General features: G+C 34.7%; 1 protein-coding gene across 2 annotated transcripts in view; it reads right to left on the bottom strand.

The window, feature by feature from the left end:
* Positions 1–25,925, bottom strand: part of IMMP2L (inner mitochondrial membrane peptidase subunit 2) — a 397,695-nt gene that overhangs the window by 117,664 nt on the left and 254,106 nt on the right. Inside the window, exon 4 of one of the 2 annotated variants that reach the window (XM_039726940.1) lies at positions 18,176–18,241. The exons of the other annotated variant lie outside the window; for it this stretch is intronic. Within the exon in view, the coding sequence (XP_039582874.1) occupies positions 18,176–18,241 (66 nt within the window). The remainder of the gene's footprint in view (positions 1–18,175; positions 18,242–25,925) is intronic. 2 annotated transcript variants of the gene reach the window in all.

The raw sequence follows: 25,925 nt of genomic DNA, 5'->3' as shown, positions 1-25,925 counted from the left end.
CAGATACAAGCTTTGAATGTAAGTAAAAATATAAAGTGTAGGTAACAGATAAAGAAACTATTAACATTCAAAAGACTAAGGAAAATAGGATGAATTATAAAAATTCATTAAAGATCACCTAGGACAGAAAAATAAAGTTGATAATATCTATTGCATCTATGATAGAAGAAAGGAGACAAAGTTCTAGAAAAAGAGTGAGGTGTAATCAGAGGGAGAAGGAAGTAACCAGGAGTTACCTTTATCCAATGGAAAACACTGTATTTGCATAAAAACTTACAGACTAGAGAGAAGATTCATGCATACCTATAGAATTTTGGAAATATTTCTGTGAAAGCTTTAATGATGGCAAAAACTTGAAATACAGTTGTGTTCCAATGGTGTATCATCATCTCTTTTAAAAGTGGTGTAAAAAAAGTGGGGGGGAGGGGTGGGGTGTAGAGTTCTAGAAGTTACTAGCAGCACAATAAAAAGAGGATGCTGTTACATAAAGAGACATGATGCAAAAGCATACTTAACCAGACCTTCCTTTCAATGCACAATGTGCCCTTTCCCATTAACACGACTACTTATTACAATAATTTTTCTCCAAAAGGAATTAGACCTCCAATAGCACTCAGGACTAAGGAAGAAGAAGGGCAGTGACAAAAGAAACAACCGGTACACAAAATCTCTAGGGAAACAAGGGAAGGTAAGAGAGAAGCATGTTCAGAAAATATTCAAATAGCTCAATTTTTTCTCTTCTCTATCTTCCCTGGAGAAGTGCCTTTCATATATGCATGTAAAAAACCCAAAAGTCTTCTAAATAGCTGTACTCTCTCCTCCTCCCAGGTAGTAAGATAAAACTTAATGTCTGCAACAGACTTTAATTCCATTCTGTCTCATAATTTTGACTGCAGTAGTTGCTGCATCTTTGTCTGCAGTGAGACTGGACTCATTTTGAACTGTTTAAAATGGTAGTGATATATATATATACATATATATATATATACACACACATATAAAAGCATATTATAATTTTATCTTTACACTCTGAATATATATTTCTGGGTATATATTCTTTTATACAACAAAATCTCCATATGTTTTAAGGACAAAACAAATAGGGGAAACTGGAGCTTAAGTTAGTAGCATGTTTCCCAAGTTTAGATCCAGACCCTCTTCAACTGGTTCTCCCTGCATGGCCAGCTGCAATCACTGAAAATGGATGAAAATTTCTTCAAAACCATGCCACTTTGAAAAGCTGTGATTGTGGAAGGAAATTACCTTATACATTCTGTTTTCATTTTATTGTCTTACTAGGAGAGCCTATAACTGATTCAGCTCTGTTTCCCCTGTGGTGCACAGTATTTTAAGTTCTTAACTTCTAAGCAGCCCTTTAGTCTGTAAAAATCAGGACACAGCCTGCCACTAAACTGTAGGGCTCAGGGATACTTCCTGGATTTCCAGATCATCCCTGGTCCTATGTTTGTATGAGGCCCACAAGCACATCCTATTTTTTCCTTCCCCTCTTCCCTTGGAAAGGAAAAACAAGTATAGAGGTCAGAAGAGGGACACAGCATGAGCTACACAGAAGCAAAGACAATGGGTGCATTATGGTAAATAAATGCTATGTAGATTAGACACCATTGCTTTTCTAAATCTATTTATATAATTTCCAGAGCTCTGATGATTTTAATGGGTTTGCTTCTAGTGAAAAAATTTTAGTTTGAGTAATCTTGAAAAGACTGTCACGAGCAATACATTCACCTTTGCTTTCTCACCCCAAATGACAGGATGGGACCAATCCCTTCACTGAACAACCATTCTATGGACATTCATAGTAAATTTAACAAAAAAAGGTCTAAGGAAATTTAATCATCTCTTGAAAATTAAAAGAATTAAAACCTTCTAGTGACAGAAATTATACAAATTTCTACACAAAACAATATCTAATACATAAAAATCCTTTAGTTATAAAATTATTCATAATATTTATTGTATAGCTCTAAACACTTTAAGCCAAACAGTAATTCTAATTTCCTATGTTTTCTAAAGCTATAGAGAGTAGTTAATCATATCAATCATATAGGAAACTTTTACATATTGAATTTTTTTATTAGATCTCCTCTATCAATCTTATATTTCTGAATCTTCCCATTCCTTCAGCCTTCCCTCATCTACCCACACTATGTGCAACTTTTAGGTGCACTCAAAAATCAACCTGCAGTTGCTGTTAAAGCTTCTCCATTTCCATACTGAATAGAATAATTATCTACTATGTCCTAAAACAATATTTCTGTTAAGTAATTAAATTTAGCTTCTGTAGAACTAGCATATTCTTGATTTTCATTCACTTTATGGTGCAGAAATCCCTCCACTCTAATCTCATTTATAACATCTCCCAGCACATATCTCACACCTTGAAATTTTTATGATAAATGGGATGACAAGAATGATGCTGCTTTTTAAGTAAAAAGCACATGACAAACTATTTTATCACCTCCACCAAGCTGCTTATACTGATGCATCAGTACAGGAAAGACATGGTCTAGTATGAATTTTAATTAATTTATTTATGTGCTTTAAGAGATAATGAATTTTTTGACTGATATTTTTTTGCAAAGTTCCATGTACAAATTCTTGACAAAGTTCCATGGACAAAAAGAATGGTGGGGAAAAATTACATTCCTACTTTTTGTATTGGTAGAAACTATTATATTTTGATGTGCTTTGAATACCAACACGTAGGTATTACATTCAATTTAGCACCTCCAATTCCAAGAGGATTACTGATAACAGATATGCATTGAAAGGGAAAGTAAGTTCTACCTTATACTGATAGAATGCCATATATTCATCATCTAACTGACAAGAAGTCCCTTAGTTTGGGAATCAAATCTGCCAGAGCAAACTCTTGCATGTGGATATTTCTTTTAGATAATAGCTCTAAATGAACAGAAACAAACACAAATTAGATACTTGACATAGACTTTTCCCGGGCTAGAAATTCTAGAACTCTCTGCTTTATTTTTGTGAAGTTTCACTGTAATAATGTAGACAAGTCATGTAAAAAAATAACTTGAATATTATACTAGGAAAAAATATATTATGTATTTGAAGATTTGCAATTTTTACCGATTTTATGTTTTCAAGATCAATGCTCCACTTTTTTTTGAAACAATGGCCACAAAAAACAGAAGGATTAGGATTAGGGTTAGACTTGTATTTATCAGGTTTACTTACAGCCATACTATCTGTATATTATACAATCATGTATCCAATAACATATCAAAATCCTGAAACTACCATTTCATAATATCTATATAAATCAAAGCATGTTGCCAACACTCATGAGAAAATTTGCTATTGCTTCTGCTACAGGCATAGCCCGAAAGTTGTAACGCAGTGGTTGTGGAGATGTTCCACACCGTGACAGACCTCCAGAGTCACTTCCAGAGATGTGCAAAGAAAAAATGACATCTGCTCCTATCATTTTTAGCGAGTTGTGGAAATGTGTCAGGTTTTCAGTTCCTCATACTGTCATCGTTGTTGAGCTTTTCCATTTTCACAAGGACAAAATGACAAGCACTGTTCCTGGGAGCAGAGATGAATCTGTGATTGCCACGGGACTCAGACAACAACCACAGAGTTTTTTCACTTAGGCCGTAGTGACTGGATGTAGTAAAGAAGGAATTAATTATTTCACTGCTGAAATGAGGAGAAACTATCTCTTGCAAAACTAGACAGCTTATTTGCTTTCATAACTTTCTAGGTCAGAGTAGTTGTTATAACCAGTTATGATCATTATGTTATGATCAGATGATGAGAAATCCACTAAAAGTTTTTAAATAAATAAATAAATAATCACATTATGTTTTCACTAAAAATCACCATGACAACAGTTAACTACTAAACAAGCTTGGAGAAAATTACAAAACACAAGGTTATTAATTTTCTATCACCCACTGTTCTCGGGAATTCTCATTAGCTTTAATGCTCATTAAATACTGCAACTTAAAAATATTTTCTTGCTATATACATTTATCTTTTTTAATTTTTGTAAATGGCTTGTCTTCTTCCTTTTGACAGTCTGAAGATCTGTGCTGCAGCACAGCCAGACCCAGTTTCATGATAAAGCAGTTTGTAACTGGATTTTGTGTGTCTGAAATCATCTGGTTTTAAATTTACCCAGGGACTTGATCTGCTGTAGCAAATAATGCGAAACTAATGGGATTTTGATATTATGCTGATGTGAATATGGCTTGGAGACTTGTGAAGTCAAGATCTACCGAAACTTTTAAAACAACATTAAAAGTAACTGAAGGTGATTTGGTCAGAAATTGAGACTCATTTTATTTTAAATATCACCAGACAGGTATAATCAGAACATGGCTGAGATGGAGCAGTGACACATCTGTATGAAACTGGAACTCCATTCTTTTGTAAACAAGATTTCTTTTGTGAAGCTGTAATTTGAATCACAGGTTTTAGTTAGGAATTTTAGATTCACCCTGTAATGCATCTTCCACTGGGGACTACAAACTCCATTCAGTAATAAGATCTTTAGCCCTAACTTAATTACAGTATCTGAAAAGCTGACAGGGAATAAACATGACTAATGATTCTGATTTTCTCTCAACTGCTCACCTATCCAGAAATCTCTCTGCACAGAACCTTGCAGTGTGATCACAATTGATGATGTTTACATGTCTGACATTAGAAATAACTATTGCAGCAAATCACACTTGTATCTCTGCTGTACTTTAAAACTGAAGTAAAAGTTAAAAATAAAACAACTATGTTCAATTTAATCTGAATTTAAGGGGCAATTTTTGGTAATTTTCTCATTTTCAGAATAAGTGAAACATTTCATTCTCTCTGCACATCTACAGGGATGTAAACCCTCTTTTCAGAGATTTCCTGTTCAAGGCATACTTTTGCAAGCAAAGCCCAAGAGGGAAAGCAATTTCATTTGTTTTCAAATTTATGTTTATTGCTAGCCACTGTCACTGTCGGAGCATTTCAGGTACTTGAGAACACCAGCTTAGCAATCTTTCCTTGCTATAAGAGACAGGAGGTTTATTCCTCCAATCTGCTTCTATTTATTCTAAGCAGAATTTGTCTCCAGTGAGTAAGGATGTTTTGAATTTCTCATAATTAAAGACAGGGTGTTTAAGCATATATTATACATTTAAGTTCTATTTAGACTGAAAGTTTCAGTCAGACAACACAGAAACAAGGTTTGAAAAGCTGAATCATGATCCATTTCAATCTATTATTCAGTCCTCTTTTCAGCAGGCCTATCATATACCTTTTAATTCCTAAAAAATTTGGCAGGCCAGTTTCTCAGTCATGTATATATCACATATACATATTTATAAAATGTGCTTATATATAGTCAGGTTGTAAATCCACGTACCTTATATGAAATATTTAGAAGGGCTTGATTATAAATTTAGGATTAAAAATTAGTGTATTATAAATACAAATTACAGGAGGCTGTCACAGTAACACAACATAGTCAGAATTTCCTCTCCAGAATAAAGCAGCTGTTCCAGTAATCACACACTCAATAATGACTACAAAACAATCACACTGGAAGCTTGCACACACCTTAGCATCAAGGATACTCTTCTATTACTGATCATCCTTCAAATATCAACCTGTGTGTATACTTGGGAGACAAACACTGGGCCAAAGTTGAATAGTTTTCATTCATTGCTGTAAAAGGTGCCTACTTATACCACAAAGGGGCCCACGATCCCAAAGCTAACTTTATGTACATGTAAGAAAATTCAAAGAACAATTTTAATACGGGAAATGAGTCAAAGATTTAAGCCCAAAAGGTTGCTGAGTGTTTGCCAAAACTTCAGCATGATATTTTTAATTGCTTTTCATGAGCCATCTAATTTGTTATGAAGAGTGACTTGTATGCCTACACATAAATGACTGGTGTTATTTTAGGTAGTCTGCTGAGACATCCTCATGACAGGGGCAGTGATAACACAATGTTCAAGAGAATTGTGCCTTTCTGAAACTGTAGCTTATAAAACCAGACAGGATAACTAGGACATCTAAAATGGCACTGGACAGGTATGTTTAAAGCAACTGAATCCTACCCATTAAGCCTGTGAAACTCAAGAGTTTTCCTTTGGAAATTAACAGTTCTACCAAAAGACTTTTAAAATTCATCAGTCAATTTTCAACAGTTAATTAAAGACCTTTGATGCAACAATTTCAAATATTAATTGTATGGTCTTTCAGCACTGAATACACAACATGGAAAGTGCTCATAGCAGAAAAGACACCTAAGGAGGTAATCACTAAAAGACTGAGGAAAAAACATTCTTCATGAACATATGCTAATCTCTTGCCTTTCTTCTGGCAGCATGTCAGCAAGTCAGTTAAGTGCAGCAGAAAAATCTGAGCAGGTAAAAGGTGAAATTTGCCATAAAAATCTTAAGCTCCTGTAAATGACAATTCTGGGTCAAAAAGTAGATCTCCACCATACCTTGGGGTGTTCAAAATTATTTTTACATGCCTGTGTATCATGTAATGTATTTCTAATACTTCTAAACTCTGTTATGTACATCAAAAGATACAAAGGAACAGAACTCAATTACATCTGTAATGGGTTTTACAGACTGACTGAAGCACTGGTACAGAGATACACGGGGAATACATGAGCATGATGTTGAGGACAGGGCAGGCAGAGCACAAACATAATTTCCTACACGTTCCTTAACAATTAAAAGAAAAGGAGTGGGGTTATAGGATGAGTTAAACTATACTGCACTGCATCCGCTGATTAACTGTTGATGCAAATATTTCTACAGTAAATGGTTATTTCTGTCCAGGCAGAATTTTTAAGTCTCTACATTAAATAACAAGTGTCAAATTAGCTACAAAATGGTCTGACTTCTCTTTTTCTTCAGAATCATAAAAAAAATCACATTATCCACAGAGAAATGAAAGGTGAGAAAGTTTCCCTGTGCTTTAAGATTTGTAATGCTAGGGGCTTTCCCTTTACAGATCTGTAACATTTCACTTGTAGAACTGAAGCCTGATTTTGACTTTGTTGTCCTGCTGTGGCAAAACTTTTACCTCTTACTCCCAAATGCTCCTGTCCTCATGGTGTCATGTCACTGAACTGCAAGACTTTGATAGGTGTCTGATGTGGGGTTTCTCACAGGATTACGGATTATGACCGATTTTTAACTCATCCTTTCTCCTCCCACCCTTCTTTCACCTTTTTTTTTTTTTTTGCTTGCTTGAGGTTCTATGGTCAGGAATATGTAGAGCTCAGTAGAAAACATTAGTAGGCAATTATGGTTTGGGGGGTTTTTAATGGGTTATTTATTACAGTAAATAACCCATTAAAAACTTCCAGAAACATACACTCACAGAACTTCAAATAGTTAAATTAATGCAACATCTGTACCTGACCAGTTGCTGCAGCCAGAAATTTCAACACTAGGATGTAAAGGAAGCCAGCTGGGACGCCAAGCTGATCCCACTTTAACTGAATAATCATGGTGGGAAGTGTTCAATGGAATATCTGTGGTGCTGCAGAAAATTATGGCAATGAGAATTTTGCCTGGTGATATTCCAGTCTCTTCCTTTCCAGTCGGCTGTGGGTATAGCTTTCCTCTTTCTGTCACACGTTCTTTTAAAAAATACTTTAAAATTTTATTTTCAATAAAAGTTTGGGTTTTCTTCACTAAGACTGTACGTAACCATCACTTAGGGACCTCCCAGGAAAGCCTGTCTGCTCACAGACAGTGAATACTCAGAAACACAGAGAACACTCCAGATTTTAAGAAACTTTCTACAAAACTCAGTAGACATATATGTAGCACTCCTGGTATGTCTGCTATTTTTGCCCATGTTTAGGTATTCTCAAGCATGAATAGTGGTAAAAGGGATAAGGATGTTACTAATTAAAATGGTGAAACAGTTTAAGTCCATGTGGCCTAGAAAGATGGAAAGTAATTATGAAAGATTCAATATTATATACCTCCAATACGCTCTAGAATAAAAAAAAAAATTAAAAAAGAGAGAATTTAGAGTATTTGAATTGACAGAGGGAAATAATTTGGTTAAAAAGTCCTCAGCATTTGTTACTGCTTCAGAAACTAACCCAAATTTATTTCATATTCTATATAATAGAGATCTCAAAAGATCATATCTAAAGCTGATCTAACTGCACCTCTTCAAACATCAATATTTCCCAGCAGAAGAAGACAAAATTAAGGACCTCTCTGCAATCTATCAGGAAACTAAAGCTTCCTTTAAAGAAATACTGAAACTCAACAAAAGAATTAACATCATAACGAATTTATTTCATCTTTCAAATAATTGAAAATGTTCAAGGTTTTTAGACAAACAGCTTGGAGAAACACAGAAACAAAGAAAAACTGCAGCCAAATATCAGCAAGTCCTTTCAACTTTACTATCTGGCAATGCCTAAACATAGAACTGAATAGTTTTTTCATATGTAAGGAAATGTTGCAGTTCACTAACTCCTTTATAAGCCTGCCGTACTTATAACAAACTGAGGCCCCTTCTATCCCATGTGACAGAAATCTCTTGATAGAGATCAGCAAGAGCTCTATATTCATCTCTGTCTCCTAGCAAAGAAACTAGAATTAACATCAGTTGAATAAAACTTACACAGATTAAAAATATTCCGGTGCTTAAATATTCCTTACGTCATTTTGACCTTTCCATAAATTCAGCTCAAAGAGTTAATTGTGCTGAAATAAACATTAGCGTAATGCCTAAGGATACAATTTTATACCTGGCCATGGAGTATTGGCAGCACAGACAATGAATCTAAACTGTAGAATAATTCATTAGGAAATATGCAGTAGCAGTGGCAAGATTTACTACAAATATACTTGAAGTGTTTTTAAAAATTAATATTATGCTGCTATGCCTGGCTTAATTAGCTCTCTTCTTCATTTACAAATCATATCTGTCTGGTTTATGAACTCAGTTTCTACTCCCCATTCTTGAAAACCTGTTTAATTAAAGTTTTAACTACTGCATAAGTTTTAGAAACAGTACAATGACTTTTATTACTATAAGCATAATTCCTTCTTTTAAATATGATCATACCTACATATATTATATCAAAACAGGATAAGACATGCTTCATAATACTCCTGTGTATACACACAATACTGGTCCTTTCCATTATATGTGCCCTCTATTTCCACTATGCTGCATCTAGGCAATTTTGGGGGTTTTGGACAAGCAGTTGGATTGTGATTAATTTAGCCAATCAACAAGTAAGTTTTCCTAAACCCATTAAAACTCACCTTTCTTTTTTTTGGCATACACATATTTCTAGCCTGTTCAGTGATTTCCTCATCCATTATTCTATTTTATCTCTTTTATAGATCCATCACTTATTAGACTCCCCCTTCTACTAGCAGGTGACTCTATTTTGGTTTTCAACTACAGCAAATCCTATCACAGTCTTTTTCAGCATTTATCACTTCCTCCCATTGATGCTATTATAAATTATTAAATACTAATTAAATTTTGCTATACACACAAAGTTGAAACATAGTCATTACATGCTAGCTGGGATTCATCTGAAGTTCTAGAAATGCATGACATACAGTTGATTGTAACTTTTTTTTGCCTGCATATTAAAAACCTCATGGCCTAATGGTCAGAGAACAATTATTTGTGCAATCACTGCCTACAGACTACAGCAAAGCAAAAAATATTTCTTGTCTGCCTCTGCACGGGTGCTGGAGACTCTAGTTAATGACTTGTCACCCATTATACCCAAAATACACTCCAGTTTCATCACACAATTTACTCCACAAAAGCAGAATGTCAACAATATTCTACAATAATTAAAAAATATAATTGTCATTTTCCCTCCTGTTCTCATTTGAATCTCACAACCACTGTGGTGATCACTTTCAAAATCTTATTAATTCTGCTGATGTGAACTATTCAGGACATCAGATAGGTTTGCAGTACAAAACTATAATAGGCAATTTTTTTAAATTAACAATTTACAATTAATATTTCTGCCAACATATATTTGTAAATTTTCCATAATCAAAAACACTATGTCAAAATTTCCAAATTAAAATATGGCAAATTATTTCATATGGCTCACAAACAGTGCAGTAAAAAAGGCAGGAGCACTAAAAAACTGTCAGGCTATAAATCTTATGAAGAAATGAAACAAACAAAGAGGAAAATTCACATTATTTTTCTAAGTTAAAAAAATAATAGCTAAATCATCATCAGTTCATTCTGTGTATAATTGTGTATTCATTACTCCACTTAATGGAAAAATATGAAATGCATAAAATCAACTTTGAAGAGATGACTTTTTTTTGTATTCTTCACATATAGTCTAATCCCAAAAAAAATATTTTCTTTACATATACTCTTATCCTTAAAAAAAAGTTTTAACCAGATTTTCATTCAGACTAAATTGGCCTATTTCTCTTAACATTACCAGAGCTGAGAGTCATCATAGCAGCTGAGGCTCAGATCCTCTGAGTCTGCTCAGATGATCCCAAATGGCAGTGTCGGTGCATTTTGAGAAGTTACTGTGCTTCAGCTGGAGCTGGTAAGCAGACATGTGGTCCCTGTCAGCTCATTGCAATGACAAGTACATGGTGTTCACTTAAGCTGCTTTCAGCAGTTCCAAAAGGGAGCCCAGGTGAAGCATTGGAATATGAGCATTTAGGAAGGACACTGGAGGCAAGCTTTGCTCTTTTTCTATATACGGCATCACAAGAGATGCAGCTGCTGTTGTTTTCCTGCACTTGTGTGGAGAGGCAAATAAATTTTATCATTACACTGGAGTGGTATCATGCATATGATCAGCTTAAATCAATCACATGAGCACATAGTATCTCCAGTTCTGGGAAATGGAAGGCAGGAGGGAAGAGTGGGCTTGTGTGTCTGTGTGTAGAAATGCAAGGGGATAAGAAAACCTTTTAAAAAACACCACCTCAGTCATTTGCAGTTACCTGACCATTGATCAATTTGAAATGAACAGCAAGTCTGCTTAAGTCTTTCTTCAAAGAAGAAATTCAGATGGAAACTCACTCCTCCTCCCCCCACTCCCACCCCAAAAAAGTCATCATTTGGACTCTAAAGCAAGAATAAGGATGCAGATAATAAAACAACCTCATACTGAGACTATCTTACAAGACAGTTTTCTACTCATTATATTATGTGGATACAGCTCTTTCACAGTGTCACTGGCTGAGTTCAGCACACAAAATATATTCAAGTAAGACAGGAAGAGGACTTTTGCACAGCTTTAAAATGAAATAACCAGGAAGATTTATTTACGTTTCTCAGAGCAGAGTATTTTGTTTCAACATGTTTTTCCTCAAATTGCAAACATAAGAATATGTCTGGTCCTAATACTGCTTGAGTTAATAAAAACTGTAGCTTCAGTTTACAGAAGGAAAGTGCATGAATTTCCAGGTTTTGAGCCTGTTTGACTTCCAGTACACCTAGAAAAATCTGTGCTGACAAATACATGAACTTATTGTTCATTTTCTGAGATGAGGAGCCCAGGGAGCTCAGTTAATATCTGTTCCACAAGCTTCTTATATAAGCATAAGCCTACAACAACATCTTTCATCCTGACTTTCTCATCTATAAAATGGGTTTAATACTCTTTCCTTCCTCCTACCCTCATCTTTGTTCTTGTCACAGTGAGCTTTTAATGCAATACACGTAGATGAGCACCAGAGTTGAAATGGAGCTAAGCTCATATCCACAAACTGCTTAACCAGACATCTAAACACTGAGAATATGCACTTCTAAGCTTTTCAGAGCAAAGAACATTTTTACTAAACACACCCTTTATTCTGATGCCTAAGTATGGATTTCAAGGCCAAATTTCAGATGACCAATGACATTTGTATCCATAGGCTGCAAAAAGAAAGTAATTTTTTTTTAAGTTGAAACACATGATGGCATTTTATTAACTACTGGATTTTTAAAATGTTAATGCATTTTAGTCTCTCACTGCTCACTTTTTAAAAATCTTTATAAAGACAACCTATTGAGCTTCCCATTGGGATGATTCTAGTCATATGAATGTCTTTTCTAACCATCTGATGGCTTGGCAGCAAATCATCTTTCAGTGAAACAGAAATCAAATGTGTTTCTTTAAAGAAAAATATCTATGAAAGACATGCTGTCTTAAATGAGATGACTACACTGCATTTTTTTTAAGCTTCCAACAGAGAAAACATTCATCTAAATGTGAAGTCATACATTTGAAAATTAGTATTTGCTATTGTAGAATCATAGGACAGTTCAGGCTGCAGAGCTCATCAGGAGGTCTTCAATCCAAACTCCTGCCAAAACCAGGGTGAGCTGCGAGGTCCATTATTGAGGGCTTCATTCAGTCAGGCCTTGCACACCTCCAAGGATGGAGGTCACAGCTCCTGTGGCAATAGCCCCATTGCCTGACAATCTTCAAAGAGGGTTTTTAATCTGGTCTGAACATCTATGGCCAGTGCACCACTAGGCCTAGCCCTACCTTCTTGCTAAGCTCCCCATGGATACTGGGGGCTTTCTGTTAGGTCACTCCGAAGCTTTCTCGTCTCCAGGCTGAACAAGCCCCATTGGGCCAACATCTCCTGGCAGAGCACCTGCTGCTGCCCATGCTGAGTTTGAGGGCATGGGGCCCTCTGCTGTACTTGTTATGCATTACTTTTACCTTTCTGCCCCAAAATGCCCACTGAAATCTATGTGTGGTCTAGGACACAACGGTATTTTTCTTTTCCTAAAACACTTTTGTGTATCACAGCCCTGGTCATAATGCCAAATTTCAGTAATTCAGCTTTTTTAACCTTTACTACTGGGCCTAAAGATTGACAGAAACTTAAAAATTCATTATGGATATGGAAAATCTTCGTCGTTCTTTTCTCAATTTGTTTTTCTGGGTTAAAGATGCTCACCAATATACGTTCCCATCATTTGCATTTACAGAAATGGAGTCCAGTCATGGAAGGACTCTGTGTATAGAAAGAGAATAAAAATCAATGGAAACTCTATTTAGGAGACTTGCAGAATGCAATCAATGATAAAGAGTCATAACAGAGCAGTACAGCTGAACCTAAAAGAAAACTTTCATTGGATAAAATAAAAAATCCCATCAGTACCTAACAGTAAGTACTACCAAATAAACTGCAGAGATATATAAATGGTGAGATATATATTCTGTGCACATGGACACAAAATAAGAATATTTTAGGGAATGAAGAGATTTCATCTAAGATAATTTGACTGCTACTATGTCCTTTTGATACATAAAGAACCAAGACAGAACAATATGAAGAAGACAGTCAATATAAAATACATTGCAAAATTTGTAATCTATGAGGATGTTGCTGTGTCTCTGTAGAGTACAACCTATTCTCACTTCTGCAGATCTACCACTCCTGTCAATGTGGATCTGACCACTCACAGATTTGTATTCACAACCCAAAGACAGACACAGCAGACTCTGACAAAGATAATAGAACACAGCCATCATCATCATCATCATCATCATCTACTGTGATTTCTAAATTTAAATGTGTTTTACTGATAATCCATTTTCCGATTCCTACTATCAGCCATTGCAAGCAGTACCTCTCAATAGTCACCAGGAACCCATGTGTTGGGGGCAGTAAGCAAAGAGGGAACAAACAGAGTCTTGCTACAGCATTAGTGAACATAAATTGCTTCTGTATGATTAAATAACAAAGGCTTGTATGTAATTCCTGCCAGGTGGTTGCCCTGAAGATATTATGTACAGAGACATTTTAGGGCTCCAACACTGGCAAAGTCTGAGTTTTTCTGAAGGCTGCTCTGCTTTCTAGAGACAAGCACAGATTTTTTTGTATCATCTAATACAAGTTGTTATCCAGCACTATGGTCTCTGTGTGAAGACAGCTATTTTGTGGGAAAATCATTCCTGGACCTCAGTGAAAAAAAAAATGGCAGCCAAATATCTCACAGTTTGAAGCTGAAAGCTTTCTCCGATAAGTGGACAGAATTACTAGATTTTGCTTATAATTTAAGGAAGAATGGGATCTTTGACTGGAAAAAATATAACAGCCTGTGTGAACTTGACAACAGGAGTACATAAAGTTAATAAAAGTGATTGCTGCATTTAACAGCTACTGATGGATGGGCTTTATTTCTATTAATTTTCTACCCTTTTTCAAATCCCGTTATACCTCCTTCCTTCCTAACTTTCTGTGGCAATAGTTTCTACAACTTAATGATAAACCTTGTAATAAAAATTGATAAGTTATTGTTGAAAAGTTGGTTTAGACCTACAGTTTAATAATGCAATGATCTATGTCTGCATTGTCATGCTTTGAGAAACAAGGAGTATTTCCTTTTTCACATCTTCAGAGCAATTTTGCAAGATGTAACATGTGAACACACACTACATTTTCCTGAAGCATTCAGCTCAGAACACTAAGTCCTGAAGAGCCTAACAATATTGCCACATAATCTTTTTTAAAAAATTACTCTTCCTATAGGCTCACTAATCATTCTTAACTTAGGTACAGTATTAAGAAGCAAACAAATAGATGAAAAAACACAACAGGCACACCAAGCTCCTCCAGACCTGTAGAACTGTGACAGACAGTAGGAAAACAAATTAGTTCAGCAAGGTACTAAATAGACTTAATTTCAAATTTTACTAGCTTAATACCAATTTTTATTTCCTTTGCATAAACCACCATTTATTTTTGTTACTGAAAACATACCATAACTCATCTGTGAAAGATTACTATAGATTTTTGAATTACCAGTAATGCATTTAAGATAAATAAGTTTAATTTCAAGTTATTCCAAGTGTTTTATAATACCAACATTAATTTTTAACAAATTATGTTATATTGACTTTTGAAATAAGGCTTCCTTTGGAAGACTTATCATTTAAACAATCTTTAGGAACTGATTTTCTACTTAAAGTTAATTCTCCTGTGAATCCATGGGAAAAAAAAAAACAAATTCTGATCTATGGGAGCTACACTTTGCAATATTGTCTCTATACAAGCTGACCTATAGACTCATTCCCAAGGACTAACTGGGGATTTTTTTCTGTCCATTCTTTGAATTCTTTTGAGGAGGAAGTTGCACCAGCTTATCTAAATGAAATTATCATTTACAGGTTTGTGGCATGTACCGTATGCTTCTAGTGATTTACAAGACACTACCAAATTCATTTCACCTGCACTAGCAACTAGACTGGAAACAACAACAGAAAACTGTAATGACAGTGCTTTTATTTCAGTGCATTTGTAGCATTTTGCAATGCCGCAAATCATATTTCAAAAGGTAAATTTTTATGTAGTATAATGTCTGACTACCTGAAAAATAGAAAATAAAAGGCGAAAATGGACCTATTATAGATTTTTCACCTACACACCTTTGCAAAAACTCTAAGTCAGTCATTGTTACTTTTAAAATGTCATGATTTTCATTTCATTAAATACTTTTAGAATTAGGATTTGAAAAACGGGATTTTTCTGCCATGGAGTCAACTCCTGAACACAAAATATAAGAGACCTTTCCTATGGCACTAATGGCTCTGCCTACTTGATCTTTCATCACTTTCAGTAATTAACAAACAGTAAAATGCTAATTAACTTACTTTAATTGATAACATGAGAAAACACAGCTTTCTAGTATTATCCTTAATCATGATCCAAATGGATCAAATAAAGATAATTCGTTCAGCTATGAAAGCACAGCTACAGAACCACAGAACATATTGCCTATCACTCTTCTTTTTCTAACCCATGGCAGTATTGCTTGTCTGATTTAATTGCAGCTGAAAAGGAAATATCACATAGCCATTTGCTCACTCCAACCTTCCCTGGCAGGGGCAGGGAGGGGAATTGGAAAGAAAATGTAAACTTCATGGGTTGAGAAAGAGCAGTTTAATAATGGGGAGGAAATAAAATATAATGCTAATTACAATAACAGAAATTAATACAATAATATTCACTCTGCTGTGTTAGTTATTGTTATTGTTGTTGTTGTTACTGAAAAGAGAAAGAGAGGAATAAAACTCCAGAACAGCGAGTGATGCACAATAAAATTGCTAACCACTTGTCCCCAAGCAGTGATCAGTGCCCTCCAGCCAGGTCTCTGCAGTTTACACACTGAGTATGACATTCTCTGGTATGGAATATCCCTTTGGCCAGTTGGGTCAGCTGTCCTGGCCATGCTCCTCCCTGGATTGCTGTGCTCCTTCTCACTGGCAAAGCATGGGAAACGGGGAAGTCCTTGACTTAGGGTAAACACTATTCAGCAAAAACTGAAGCATCACTTTGTTAGCAACATAATTCTCCTCCTAAAGCCAGAAAACACAGCACTGACCAGCTACAGGAAGGAAATTAACTCTCTCCCAGACAAGAGTAAGACACACAGCAAAAAGCTCTGGGATGATTGTCACATCTAAAAAAAAAATGCACATCTGAATTACTGAGATTTCTATCGGTATTTGTATCAGTATTTCTATCAATAAATTAATCTGACCAGGTTTACCACAGACAACTGAGGATCATTGCACAGTCTTCTGCGTCTAGTGATTCACTAACCTGCAGGCTCATCACTATTCTGAACACACTTGAGCCACACACCTTTGTCCGTTTTGCCAGGAACACCCACAAATGTTAATGAAAAGTTCTAAGTCTTAAAGAGTTTGAATGTACAGCAGAATTAATTTCCTAAAGCTAGAATTTATGCTATTAAATGTCCTTTTTTATCAAAATCTATACTCAGTTTCAAAAATAAGGCAAATATGTTAATTATATAGAACAATGTAAAGTAACCCTTGAAGTTACCTCATCTTACAATCCCTTTCTGATATTGCCACAGAAATGAATGGGGAATACTGAAACATTAATAACGTTCTTATCACTTATATGAAGTACAGCACTAATATCAGCAATATAAGTACCTTCTTAAGGACACAGGTCAATAAAAGACAATACACAATCTTTAGCTCTTGAAAGTGATAGCAAGTTTTAGCTGTAGAAGTCTGCAATTTTTGGACATCAAATTATCTCCTTTGTTCTAGATATTTTGCTTCAACAGAGACGCAACAATTTATTTTGGTTTCTCAAACTGAGATAACTCAGAACTTTTCAATAAAACAGGAACTGTATTGACTGCAAGAGGAAAAATAAATACATAGATATATTTCACAGTGCCCATGCTATACACCAGGGCCCACTGAGATCAATTCAAATCCTTGATCTGAATTACAGCTGTCAAGTACTTCTCTACCAGTCACTACAACAGAGCAAGAATCATTATCTAAATGAATTGAGGCACAGTCTGCCATATTATCTGAGATCTCCCAGGGTCATTTACATCTTAGTATGGGAAACCAGGGATTTACCCTCCCATCTCTATGCCTATTCCACTCTGTATCTGGGAAAAAGAAACCTTTTCAAGCAAGCGTTTTCTTCAAAGTAATGCTGTTCCCACAGAAACTTTTTATTTACATATAGTAGTAATTTATTTCCACCCAGCCCCAGTAGGAAGCTCTATCTGTCAGAATAAACCAAGTCTTGAAATACTCTGGATTCTACTCTTGCTACAGTGGGGTTTTTTTCTGATAGAATAATTTACTAAAAATCAGTTGCACCATATTCCCTAAAGACACCTGCAGTGAAGATAATAATCTATGAGGTATGTTTTTTTCTATAAAAATATAAAAATAAAATAAAATAAAATAAAATAAAATAAAATAAAATAAAATAAAATATCAAAAATTATATCCTGGAACAAACAAACAAATAAACAAAACCCTAAAAACAACCTACTTGCCCACCCCAGTGCAAAACAGCAGCTGGAGTTTCTAAATGAAAAATCACAGCCCTATAATCTCACTGAAAACTGCTGGTACAATTACCCGCCTTGATTTGTGGCAGAGATATTCTCAGAAACAAGCATTATTTGTACCCATGTACATTTCATGAGAGAGTGAGTAGTTTTGTGTAACATTTCTCCTCTCATTAAAAAGCAGACAGGTACGATGCTGACATCCTTGTTTATAACAGACAGAAAATGCTAGAAATTACTCGTTGTCTAGGATACTGATTTAAAATACATTAAAAAGCTGCACTATTCCTATAAAGACTCTGAGACTAAGGCTTAAAATACTTACTTAATAATGTCTCCTTCAAGTGCAATCACTCGTTTAATAATCTTCTGTTCAGGATTTCTAGGAGACCTGAGACAGGAGATAAGGTTACACAATCAGTACCATTCCCATTGTTTTAAGAAAAGAAAGAAATAGACACTATGGAAGCCATTAGAAAATTCCATGTTCTCCTTGAGTTAGCATCAGTCAAAACGTTCCACGGGGAAGTGAAGCTTCTGCAATCCTTGTCACTGCAAACCATCACTGAAAGCAGTTGATCATCTGCTTACAAACAGCACAAAAATCCATATACTTTTTATAATGAAAAATACACTCCACAACATTAAAAGCAAAGCATCCCACAAACCAATGAGGGATGTACCTTTACAAACAGATTAATGTATTAAAAACTGAATCCCCCATCATTTTTTTGGAAAATGTGTTAAATATTTATGTTATTCCATCAATTTGGGAGGAAAAAAAATCTTCCTATGTTATATTAACATCTATCATTAATTTAGGTAAGTCTTGCCTAGGGAATTGTGGAAGTTTGAAAATAAAAGATGCAAAAAATTTCTGAAAATTGCAGCTTCTGAATGCACTGTTTTTCACTTATTTTCCCATAGCATTTTTAATTGAGCAGATTCTGATCATACATCACATAATATGAGAAAGCAAAGATGAACTTGCATGTACAGCCTGAATATTCTGACTTCCTGGATATATATTATTAGATAGACTATTAAAAGTGTTATTTTACTATAGTTTTCACAGGTTAATGTAGATATATATTCACCACAAATTTTCTTTTCCTTTATCATTTACCTCTGTTTTTTACTCTTCACTTTTAATTATCTAACTAGGCAAACTTAGAAGAAAATCTTCATGTTATAAAAAACCAATTCTTTTTATTTGCTGCTTGTACACAGAAAAGTCAGGGATGGAACAAACTTTATTTCCTACTGATGTTCGGATTCTCCCTATTAAGGTTTCAAGTAGAGTCTGCTAGACACATCAGAGGTGTATATTACAGTTTTCATGGCTAAAACCATCTTTGAGCTCATCTCTGGTCAAGTGGTAAGATTACACTTCTTTAAAAAGCAGAGCTGAGCTAAGTCTGGATGAAAAGCTTGCCCACACTGCTGCATGACTAAAGGCATTTGAGGTTCACTTTCAGTTCCAATAGTTAAGTAAAATGGGTTCAGACTTATTTGTTTCTCTTTTTTAATTATTGTGCCAAAAAATCCAAATATTTTAAAATTAGTTTGAGGTTTTAATATTATTTTCTTGTATGTACATGTCAATATATTTGAAATAAATTTCTCTTTCAAAGTAATGAAATAAAAATCAAGAATCCTAATTTTTAATTTCAAAATATCAAATAGCTTCCCTTTACAGTTTACCAAGCCTGGAAACCTATTTTCAAAAAGGAATTAAGAACACAGAACATGAATAAAGACCATATATTTATTCCCTAGTCATCACTCAAATTTTCAAATCATTATGTAATTTACAGTAATATTTTATTTAGCAATAATTTTGCATGTTTAGTTGTATATTCCAGTTTTCAGCCTTGCATTTCATATTCCTTCTTAAGGTAGAAGCACACAGTTTCATCATATTTTATATGTCAGTCTTGGGAGGAATTAATGAAGTTTTAGACGCTCATATGATTTAAATATATGGAATATCCACAGCACTTTCAGATGCTGCTCCTTGCAAGTAACACTTACTTTGTTGAGCACTCATTTGAGCATTGACCATGTCCTATTCTCAACCAAAGCACAGTCTATGAAAAGACAACACAGCCTTATTATAAGCTGTTATAAATTGAAAATATTTTTTAAAGTTACTTTACTGCTAATTGATTTAAATTTTAATCAATTCAAGGCCAGGCTGTAATATTTTCATGTCAAATTTAAGCAATGGAAATGATAATACATAATGTATGTGATGAAATGTGCATTTCTTAAAGATTGAATGAAAACAAATTTTATGTTTGCTCTTTCAAAATTCTGTTCTGGTTTGACACCTTACTCAAATTAAGGTTCTCAGCAATTTCCCTGCAAGAATTTCCACTTGATAAGAATATATATATTGTAATTCATTTATTGACCTCTCCCTTAATTTTCTTTATTGTGCAAAAATCTCTACTGACCATGGAAAAACATCTCTCTAAATTTGAGGTATGGTAGTTATTCTAAGAGTAGTTAATGTTTTGCTAGCAATGATATATTTAAACCAAAACATGATTTATCAGAAAAACTTCAAGGAACTTCTTGCAGATATTATTATGAAAGAGTAATATTTTTAATATCGGAAGCCAGAATATTTTTTAAATAAACTTCATACTAACATTCGGATCATAATTCATTAAAATGGCAAAGGACTGGTAAAAGACAGACTCAAAGTGGGCAAGAATACAAATACTTTTAGACTAAGAATTTTTAAGAGCTGAGACAAATGGGTTTTTTTCAAAAGCCAGTGTACAACCAGGAGGTAAGAGAGACTGGTTCTGAAGTGATGGATGTCGGTGCTTTCCTGAATGGTGTAGAGCATAACACTGGGATTTCACTGATTATTGAAAACACAGACATACAAGCCATTTCTGTCATCTACGTTCAATCCTACAGAGAACAGTGTGGAATCACACTACCACAAAGCACATTGCCCAAGACAAACAGGAAAAATCATACTTTTCCAGCAGAAAAATCCACTTTTTAGCAAGTGATTGTCAGATAGAAATGGTGACAATTTCTTGAAAGCTTTCTTTTTACATATTTAGCAACTGAGTATTTCAGTCAATATTACTCCTAAACATCTCCCTTTCAATCACTTGGATTATTTATTTATTCTAGTGGATACTGTCCAATTTTAAATAATTGTTCCATGAGCTAATTAGCATTTGATCAAACAAAAAATTTTCATAACATTTCTTGGTTTTGTATGTGTCATTTGAGTCTTCTTTCATTCTTTGAATTTTCCAACTACATATTTCTCATGAGCCTCCATAGCAAATCATCCTCAACTTCCATTTCTACTGGCTTTTCTAGAGAGAATTTTTTTTTATAAAATGTACTAAGATCCCAGCAAAATAACTGAAGCACTGTCCAACTAAATAAATACTACAACATACAGTAATACTTTTTTTCCTTGAATAAATACTCAGATATTTTTGGTACCTGCATTAGAAAGAGACCTGATTCTGTGTACTCAATGAAAAAGCAGACAATATATTTCAAACAGATAGCTTCAATTACATACTTTCATTATCTGCATGTGTTTAATGTTACCCATCCATTATCACAGACAACCTGGAAAAATTGTTCTCACTCTTTGAAAATTGTTGGAATTTTTACACCAACTCAGCATCTTCTAGAACAGAACAAATAGCAAGCATTTATTAATAAGTTGTAGAGAAAAGTACCTAAAGTTTTCAATTTTTATATGTATATATCTATTTATCTATGTATATGCATAAGTATGTATATTACTGTTAGAAAACAGTATGAGATAGAAGCAAGATATTTAGGCAGCAGCCTCAAAGTTCGTCTTCAGATTACTCTTGGTTTACTTCAGATTGAGTTTTATGTGATTTGATCATCATTTACATGGTGGCAACAGAAGAAATTAGACTGTTGTTGTAGTATAAACACACTGAAATAATGAAGACAATCTTCTTCAAAATTAAAATTTCTGCTTCTATTAATGCCGTTAAGGACAGATACATAAATTGACTTAACGCCATAAAATAGGATAAGAGAGAATTTTTGAGATCTCAGCCTAACATTGTGATCCAAAACCACTCAGTGAGCTCTTCATTTCTCAAAACTAATTCCTCTCTCATCAAAAATTCTAGCATAGCTGGAGTCTATGCTTCTGGGAATTTCCAGGATTGATGCAGGAGGAAAAATTTGCTGTTTGTCTCATTCTCAACCCATTTGGGGATCCAATAAATAGCTAGAGGAGTAACTAAAATGTTGACAGAGTCCAGAATAAGTGGCATTAATAATCTAAAGAACCGAGAACCTCACAGTATGTTTTTGGTGGCTTTACCTAAAAACATGCTTGGAGGAAGAGGAAACAGAAGCAGTGGAGCCACATCATTGTTATTTTCTGTTGCTCATCCTTGCTTCCTGTTGCCAACATAGTAGCTGATGCTCAAACTCTGTACAGAAGTAAATACGTACCCAGTCTTTCATTCCTCCTAGCCCCATGGCTATGATAAACAGAACCAAAACAGAAAATTCTAAATACTGCACAAGAATGGAAATTTACTTAATATATGCACATACTTTCCAAACAAAAATATTTTTAATCTGTTTGTTTAACTTTTTTCCCAGTCTATAACTTTCATCTAAATTTCATGCTTCTTTACGCAGATAGAGAATTCAATCATAAATGCAATATCTAATTACATCATAGGTTATGACACAATTTCTATATTGTGGCAAATATTATGCAATGTAACAATGAAAGATAAAAATGTTCACACATTTTATTCTTGCTTTTTCTTTGATTCTTGTTTTCAGTTTCTCTTGTACAGAATTACTGCAATAAATGTATCCAGTACCAGACTTAGTATCTGTGTTCTGTTTGGACCACCAGTACAAGAAAGGTATTCACAACTGGAAAAAGTGACACCAAAATAATAGTAACAGAAGAGCAATGTAACAGCAGTGGCTAAGGAAATCTGGTTTGTTCAGATCAGAGATTAGACAAAGGGTTTAATTCCTATTGGCATCTCTCTAATTGTTGATTAGGAATTCAGAATTTTTTTAAAGGCACCCAGCAAAAGAGATTAGGAAACAACGTGAGTTGCTGAAAGGGAAATTCCAGTGGTGCAGTTTGACCTGAGAGGCTGAGAACCACAGACATACTCAGAGCTGAATGGGACACAGGTCTGGACAGTCTGACCCAAATTCAGAGTCTAACCTGCCTCGAGTGGTTGGTAAGATTAGACAGTCGCTAGAGGTGCCTTAAGACATAAATTACTTTTCACTTCTACAGCCTTTAGTCTTATTCAAGTGTATGAAGAATCAGGTTGTAACATCTTAAAATACAAAATATTTTGTCGCGGATGCAAGCTCTGACGCTAGAAGAGACCACACTGATCACTTTATTTATCTGCTGTAGCCCACAGATCATTTTTTTGTGTTTTTCTTGCAGTACCTAATTCTATTAGAAAGCACTTTTAAAGAATGTTATGATATCATGTCTCAACATTTTGAGTTGCAATGAGACTAACATCCAGAGAAATTACTCCACAGTTTAATTATCCTTGTTATTAGGAAATTGCAACTGCATTCAAAATTGAATTTATCATAGTTCAATTTCAATTTCATGCCTTCTCCTCCAAGGCAGAAAACCCCTCAACATCTTATTTCTTCTTCATGAAGAAAGATTTGAGTACATCAGTTCTTAAATTTCTCTTGGATTCAACAGCTAGAATTTCCTAAACTTCTTAGCACACAGTTTTCCCATTCTGGGACCCCTTTTCGTTACTATTTTTCAGACTCTTCCAACATTTTCATTTTCTTCTTAGCACATATGGGAATCTAGCATTATTCATCTTGGATTATTATTATGCTTAGTAATCAATTAAGTAGAGCAACATGGCCTTTTTTGCTGGCTGAATCAAAAAAATTTTTTCCCGTTTCTTAACATTCCATTTACTTTTGTATAGTCAGGCAAAAAGCTCATCCTTTTCATCCTAAGAGCTGGTGTTGAAAAGACACCAAAAGGGACAATTAAACCTTCTCTGAGTAAACTGCTTGCTAAAACAAACAATAAATTTCAGACGACTACTTGCACTTCACATTCTATAGAGCATGGTTGTGAACACCAATCGTGTGATTCACACAATGCCACCCTGTCTTTCCCTGCACTGCTTGCACACTTGGCCAATGATTATGAAATAATTGACAAAACCAGCACCTGCCTTTGGATGACACAGCAATCTGCTGGAAATATTACTGTTCACAAATGTGCCTCCAACCATATCTACGCCTTCTCAGCTGAACGGAGCCTGTTTGTAATCTGTCTAATGTACCCCATTAACTCCACAAAAGGAAAATATCTTGATTAAGATATAATGTGGTAGTAAAAATAATTATTTAAGAAACCAAATATATATATTTTAGCCTGTATCAAAATAATATTTATCTATCTGTTTTGTAAATTTACGGATAAAACATACCAGGTTTGCTTGACAAAACCTGTTCCTGAATTAACACCTTTAAGTGTATTTTACCTTCTGCTAATAAAATAAGAAATAAACCATGTGATTATTTTGTTCAGATAAGACATTTCTAAGGTCCTTCTCTTTGTTTGAACACTGGAAATTTATTGCAGGTCATGAAGTCATTTGCATTTTCCCCTTTGTCTTTCAGCCTCTTCAAAAGAGGCATTTTCCAAATGGTATTCCATACTACAAAAACAGTTTGAGACCATTCGTGCCTGTCAGTATCAATGTTTGAACCCCTTTCTGATCTAAAACTGTGTATACTTTTAGAGGAAGTGAAATAGATTAGATTAGCAATTTTTTCAAGCAGAAATATTATGCAGAACTTATATGCAATTTTGAGAATGTTAGCAGATAATGGGAGCATCAAAAACATTCCTCAAATGCTCCTAGATTTCATTTGGGCTAAATTTGAGGAAGCGGGGCCTTAATAAATACTAGTGTAGTGAAACATTTTGAATAGTCACAATTTTTCACTCATAATTTAAAAAGTACTTAAAGACAGCAGTTGCACCAACTGGTTAGGCATAAGTTCTGGTAATGCTTGATTTGCTCAGCATCTCCAGTGTAAAACAAGTATAAAAATATAATTAAAAATACGAGAAAAACTGCTTCTAGGAACATCCTGTAATTCCTAACTCTATACTACATTAACACCTCTTAGTCAAACCTCTGTTAAAAAGCAAAATCATTCACTGCCAAAAAACCATTTTGTTTTTACTGAGAGTAGTTTCTTATATTAATTATAGATTCCAAGCATGCAGTGGTGGAAAGGTAGTGTTTTATTTTTCTTACATTTCAACCTATTTGTGTATAACCTAGAACAATGCTTACTTAAAATTTCTTGGTGAATTCTAAGCAACCTCTAAACAAAAATAACAACCTGAATAGAACACCTGCATGAAGCCTCAGAAATGAGTCATACACTTTCTTGCCATAGTTAGAGCAAGTAAACAATGCTCTTAAGCTCTGCACTTAGAAGGGTTCAAGAGGATGTGGCACTTAGTGCTGTGGCCCAGTCAGTAAAGTGGTGTTCAGTGAAGGGCTGGACTCAACGACCTTGGAGGTCTTTTCCAATCGTAATGTTTCTAGGATTCTTGCATGCTTGTTGGTCCTTCCCCTTTCTAATAGGATTCTTGCATGCTTGTTGGTCCTTCCCCTTTCTAATGGGCTTCCATTACTTTCCTTCTCTCTGCATTCTGATTTAGTCTTGAGCTTTCAAGCAGAGCAGGAAGTAACTCTCTAAAGTGAAAAAGTAACTTCCATGGAAATAAACATCCATAATATCACCTCCCAGACATTATTTAGCAGAGATCTCCTACACCAAGGATTGACTTGGAGGGAAATTAATAAAGGTCTGTATAATATCAAAACAACTGAGTTTTCCCTGGTATTTCTGCAGCATGTTATAGAATTGCAGCCTCACTGTATGATGAGACATCAGCAGCATCAGCTTTTAAGTGTTTCTCATAGGTGTTGGAAGGATATCGCAAATAATTTTATCTTCATCAGCAGATAACTATGGATTCT

Source organism: Passer montanus, unplaced genomic scaffold (assembly GCF_014805655.1).
Source record: "Passer montanus isolate IOZ18808 unplaced genomic scaffold, ASM1480565v1 scaffold6, whole genome shotgun sequence".
Taxonomy (NCBI): domain Eukaryota; kingdom Metazoa; phylum Chordata; class Aves; order Passeriformes; family Passeridae; genus Passer; species Passer montanus.
The sequence above is the reverse complement of the archived record's forward strand: the minus strand, read 5'-3'. Positions and strand labels throughout refer to the sequence as shown.